This window comes from Salvelinus namaycush, chromosome 1 (assembly GCF_016432855.1).
Source record: "Salvelinus namaycush isolate Seneca chromosome 1, SaNama_1.0, whole genome shotgun sequence".
NCBI classification, from domain to species: domain Eukaryota; kingdom Metazoa; phylum Chordata; class Actinopteri; order Salmoniformes; family Salmonidae; genus Salvelinus; species Salvelinus namaycush.
In genome coordinates, this window is record NC_052307.1 from 7,097,078 (window position 1) to 7,103,077 (window position 6,000).

Sequence of the window (6,000 nt, forward strand, 5' to 3'; positions counted from 1 at the left end):
CCCTCATCTACCACACAGTAGGGGGAAACTCCCCTCATCTATCACACAGTAGGGGGAAACTCCCCTCATCTACCACACAGTAGGGGGAAACTCCCCTCATCTATAACACAGTAGGGGGAAACTCCCCTCATCTATAACACAGTAGAGGGAAACTCCCCTCATCTATCACACAGTAGGGGGAAACTCCCCTCATCTACCACACAGTAGGGGGAAACGCCCCTCATCTATAACACAGTAGGGGGAAACTCCCCTCATCTATAACACAGTAGGGGGAAACTCTCCTCATCTACCACACAGTAGGGGGAAACTCCCCTCATCTACCACACAGTAGGGGGAAACTCCCCTCATCTATAACACAGTAGGGGGAAACTCCCCTCATCTATAACACAGTAGAGGGAAACTCCCCTCATCTATCACACAGTAGGGGGAAACTCCCCTCATCTACCACACAGTAGGGGGAAACTCCCCTCATCTATAACACAGTAGGAGGAAACTCTCCTCATCTACCACACAGTAGGGGGAAACTCCCCTCATCTATCACACAGTAGGGGGAAACTCCCCTCATCTATCACACAGTAGGGGGAAACTCCCCTCATCTATCACACAGTAGGGGGAAACTCCCCTCATCTACCACACAGTAGGGGGAAACTCCCCTCATCTATCACACAGTAAGGGGAAACTCCCCTCATCTACCACCAATGTGAAGGAACCTTGTCTGACATCGCCCTCCTCCCCTCTCCTCCTCCCAGGTGCAGCGCACCATAGCCAAGCAGATTCAGATGGTTAAGCAGATTGGAAAGGGCCGCTACGGAGAGGTGTGGATGGGCAAGTGGAGAGGAGAGAGGGTGGCCGTCAAAGTCTTCTTCACCACCGAAGAGGCCAGCTGGTTCAGAGAGACTGAGATTTACCAGACTGTCCTCATGAGACACGAGAACATACTGTGTAAGGAGAGAGAGTGGCTGTATGAGATACACAGTGCATTCGGAAAGTATTCAGACCCCTTGACTTTTTCCACATACAGCCTTATTATAAAATTAAATAATTGTGAATTTTTTTGTTGTTGCAATATACACACAATACCCCATAATGACAAAGCAAAAACATTTTTTTTTTTGCAAAGGTATATAAAAAAACTGAAATATCACATTTATGTAAGTATTCAGACCCTTTACTCAGTACTTTGTTGAAGCACCTTTGGCAGCGATTACAGCATAGTCTTCTTGGGTAGGACACTACAAGCTTGGCACACCTGTATTTGGGGAGTTTCTTCCATTCTTCTCTGCAGATTCTCTCAAACTCTGTCAGGTTGGATGGGGAGCGTTGCGACACAGCTATTTTCAGGTCTCTCCAGAGATGTTAGATCAGGTTCAAATCTGGGCTCTGGCTGGGCCACTCAAGGACCTTCAGAGACTTGTCCCGAAGCCACTCCTACATTGTCTTGACTGTGTGCTTAGGTTCGTTGTCCTGTTGGAAGTTGAACCTTCGCCCCAGTCCGAGGTCCTGATTGCTCTGGAGCAGGTTTTCATCAAGGATCTCTCTGTACTTTGCTCCATTCATTTTTCCCTCGATACTGACTAGTCTCCCAGTCCCTGCTGCTGAAAAACATCCCCACAGCATGATGCTGCCACCACCATGCTTCACCGTAGGGATGGTGCCAGGTTTCCTCCAGACATAATGCTTGGCATTCAGGCCAAAGAGTTCAATCTTGATTTCATCAGACCGAAGAATATTGTTTCTCATGGTCTGAGAGTCCTTTAGGTGCCTTTTGGCAATCTCCAAGCGGGCTGTCATGTGCCTTTTACTGAGGAGTGGCTTCCGTCTGGCCACTCTACCATAAAGGACTAATTGGTAGAGTGCTGCAGAGATGGGTGTCCTTCTTGAAGGTTCTCCCATATCCACAGAGGAACTCTGGAGCTCTGTCAGAGTGACCATTGGGTTCTTGGTCACCTCCCTGACCAAGGCCCTTCTCCCACGATTGCTCAGTTTTGCCTGGCAGCCAGCTCTAGGAAGAGGCTTGGTGGTTTCAAACTTCTTCCATTTAAGAATGATGGAGGCCACAGTGTTCTTGAGGATCTTCAATGCTGCAGTCATTTTTTGGTACCCTTCCCCAGATATGTGCCTCAACACAATCCTGTCTCGGAGCTCTACGGTCTATTCCTTCGACCTCATGTCTTGGTTTTTGCTCTGACGTGCACTGGCAACTGTAGGACCTTATATAGACAGGTGTGGGCCTTTCCAATTCATGTCCAATCAATTGAATTTACCACAGGTACAGTAGACTCCAATCAAGTTGTAGAAACATCTCAAGGATGATCAATGGAAACAGGATGCACCTGAGCTCAATTTCGATTGATGAACATTTTTTATTTAATCCATTTTAAAATTGGTTTGTAACGTAACAAAATGTGTAAAAAGGGAAGGGGTCTGAATACTTTCCCGAATTCTCTGTGCATATACTGTAATGCTATAATAGTGCTATAATGTTCCACAGTTCCATATCTCTCTACTTCCCCTGTGTCCATCAGGCTTCATAGCGGCTGACATCAAGGGAACAGGCTCGTGGACCCAGCTCTACCTGATCACAGACTACCATGAGGGTGGCTCTCTGTACGACTACCTCAAGTCCACCACGCTGGACACCAAGGCCATGCTGCGGCTGGCCTACTCCTCAGTGTCAGGCCTCTGTCACCTCCACACAGAGATCTTTGGCACCCAGGGCAAGCCGGCCATCGCCCACAGAGACCTGAAGAGCAAGAACATCCTGGTGAAGAAGAATGGAGCCTGCTGCATCGCTGACCTGGGCCTGGCCGTCAAATTCATCAGGTAGGAAGGGAGAGTGTTAGTGTGTGCGTGCATGTCGATCGATTGTCCCTCATAATTGATTGATTCATTCGATTCAACCAAACTATTTGCATGAGAGTATCATAGTGTCACAATAGACAACAATAAGATGAAAAGGTTAATGGAAATACAAATAGGAAAATTTAATTAAAAACTAAACAAACAAAAAAATCTAATATAACATGGTCCCCCTCTGTTCTTCTCTCCCTCCATCACTATCTCTCTTCCTCTGTTCTTCTCTCCCTCCATCATTATCTCTCATATAATCTAACATCTCTCCCTCTGTTCTTCTCTCCCTCCATCACTATCTCTCATCTCATCTAACATCTCCCTCTGTTCTTCTCTCCCTCCATCACTATCTCTCATCTAATCTAACATCTCTCCCTCTGTTCTTCTCTCCCTCCATCACTATCTCTCATCTCATCTAACATCTCCCTCTGTTCTTCTCTCCCTCCATCACTATCTCTCATCTAATCTAACATCTCTCCCTCTGTTCTTCTCTCCCTCCATCACTATCTCTCATCTAATCTAACATCTCTCCCTCTGTTCTTCTCTCCATCACTATCTCTCATCTAACATCTCTCTCACTGTTCTTCTCTCCATCACTATGTCTGATCTCATCTAACATCTCCCTATGTTCTTCTCTCCCTCCATCACTATCTCTCTTCCTCTGTTCTTCTCTCCCTCCATCACTATCTCTCATCTCATCTAACAACTCTCCCTCTGTTCTCTCCGTCTGTATTTCTCCCTCTTTTTTTCTATCCATCCATCACTATCTCTCTCATCTAATCGAACATGGTCTCCCTCCCTCCCTCCATCCCTACCTCTCCTTTCTACCATCCCAGTGACACCAACGAGGTGGACATCCCTCCTAACACCAGGGTGGGCACCAAGCGCTACATGCCCCCAGAGGTCCTGGATGAGAGCCTCAACAGGAACCACTTCCAGTCCTACATCATGGCCGACATGTACAGCTTCGGCCTCATCCTCTGGGAGATCGCAAGGCGCTGCGTCTCAGGAGGTACTGTAACCGAGTAGTTTCACCCTAGATGCTGATCCCGGGTCAGTTTAGCATTTTTCCCAATTATGGTTGAGGTTAGGATTGGGGGAGGGAAAGCTGATCCTAGATCTGTACCTAGGGGAAACTGTCTTAGGAGGTACTCTTTCAGCAAACACACTGCCTTTGGGTGAAATTCGATCAAATCCGCATTGTGGTATTTATGTGTTCCAGGTATTGTAGAGGAGTACCAGCTACCGTACCATGACCTGGTGCCCTCTGACCCCTCGTATGAGGACATGAGAGAGGTGGTCTGCATCAAGAGGTTACGACCTTCCTTCCCCAACCGATGGACTAGCGACGAGGTAAGCCAGTCACACACACACACACACACACACACACACACACACACACACACACACACACACACACACACACACACACAGACACAGACACACACATACACGACACACACACACACACACAGACACATACACAGACACACACACATTCACATACACAGACACACACACAGTCACATAAGCATGTACATACACACACACCAACCATGCACAGTAGAGAATGTGTAGTACACACACACACAGACACACATACACAGACACACATACACAGACACACAGACACAGACACAGACACACACACACACACAGTCACATAAGCATGTACATACACACACACCAACCATGCACAGTAGAGAATGTGTAGTACACACACACACACACACACACACACACACACACACACACACACACACACACGTTGGTTAATCCAAACTCTAGAGCTGATTGTGTTTTGTTGTGCCCCCTACAGTGCCTTAGGCAGATGGGCAAGTTGATGACGGAGTGTTGGGCCCACAACCCGGCCTCTCGCCTCACGGCACTGCGCGTCAAGAAGACCCTGGCCAAGATGTCCGAGTCTCAGGATATTAAACTGTGATGGCGGGGAGGGACACTCCAGGCGTGGGGGAAACACGTCACCACGGACCGACAGCCAGTGCTCTGCTCCGCTCTACCCACAGTCTTCTGCTGCATGGGGGGTCAGGAGGACCAGAAGCCAGCAGTGCACCACAAGGTAGCCTCACCCCGGGCCACGGTCACTCAGAGAGAAGGAGAGAACCGCCCGTAACCCCTGGAACCCCTTGAACTGTCGTGATGAACTACTTGTTTAGATACTGAAGACTTGGGGAAGGTATTACCTTTTTAAAGGGACCTGCTACTATCACGTTTGGTTGGCTTGGACAAAGAGGACACAAGCCAAGTGGGTTTTCTTTGTGCTTTCTGTGAAAGCTGCTCTAGTTTTGGATGACGGGCCAGTGGTGGCCAGACGAAGAGGGAGGTGGGAAACTGCATGAGGAGGGTGGAGGGTGACCCCTTCAGGCGCATCACAGGATGACAGCAGGAGGAATCAGCTGACAATCTGAAGCCATAATCAAGTGTCGATTTAGATTGTTGGGTGTATTTATTAGTGCAAACCGTAGAAAAACATTTTGCACAACAAAAGTTTTGCAACAAAAACAAGCATTTCTTATTGGACAATTTTAGGTTAGTCCCTCCCCATTTTAGCCAGTTGGCTTCTGTTTGGTTCCTAGTGAATACACCCCTGTTGTTGTCCAGTAGTTTACCAAGGTAAACCATGGTGTGTCTGGAGTAAAGGGGGGGGGGGGGGTTTCTTCACCATGAGTACATTATAAAGTGTCAAGTACTGATTCACTGGGGCCTCATTTGTAAAAGTAGCTTCATTTTTATGTACACCACAAATAAAGATATTCAAATGATATCAGTTCTAATTCAAATTGTATCTGCAATAAAACATTTAGGTGATGATGTCTTTGGTATTTATCATCTGATTTGACCTTACCAGGGACCCCATGCACATCACACAGGTACTTTAGTGACATGGTTAGTTAAAGGGACAGTTCTCCCTTAAGTCAGAACGTTGACACCGTTTGACCTCAGACCATTAAAAACAACCGATGTATATGAAAACGGCAGAAATATGAAAACAGCAAATATATAACCTTGGTATTTTTTGGGGTTTATTTTATTTGGATCCCCATTTGCTGTTGCGATAGTTACTCTTCCTGGGGTTCACATGCAACATGAAATAATACAGAACATTTATAAACAAGAACAGAACTAATC

The 6,000-nt window shown here is 47.0% G+C and overlaps 1 protein-coding gene across 1 annotated transcript in view; it reads left to right on the top strand.

Annotated features, from left to right (window-relative positions):
* The window catches only part of bmpr1ba (bone morphogenetic protein receptor, type IBa), a 156,331-nt gene extending 150,822 nt beyond the window's left edge, over window positions 1-5,509 (top strand). The window contains exons 8-12 of the mRNA XM_038986969.1: window positions 750-942; window positions 2,526-2,823; window positions 3,687-3,862; window positions 4,073-4,203; window positions 4,670-5,509. Coding sequence (XP_038842897.1) covers window positions 750-942; window positions 2,526-2,823; window positions 3,687-3,862; window positions 4,073-4,203; window positions 4,670-4,795 — 924 coding nt within the window. The 3' untranslated portion in view covers window positions 4,796-5,509. The remainder of the gene's footprint in view (window positions 1-749; window positions 943-2,525; window positions 2,824-3,686; window positions 3,863-4,072; window positions 4,204-4,669) is intronic.
* The last annotated feature ends 491 nt before the right edge of the window (window positions 5,510-6,000 follow it).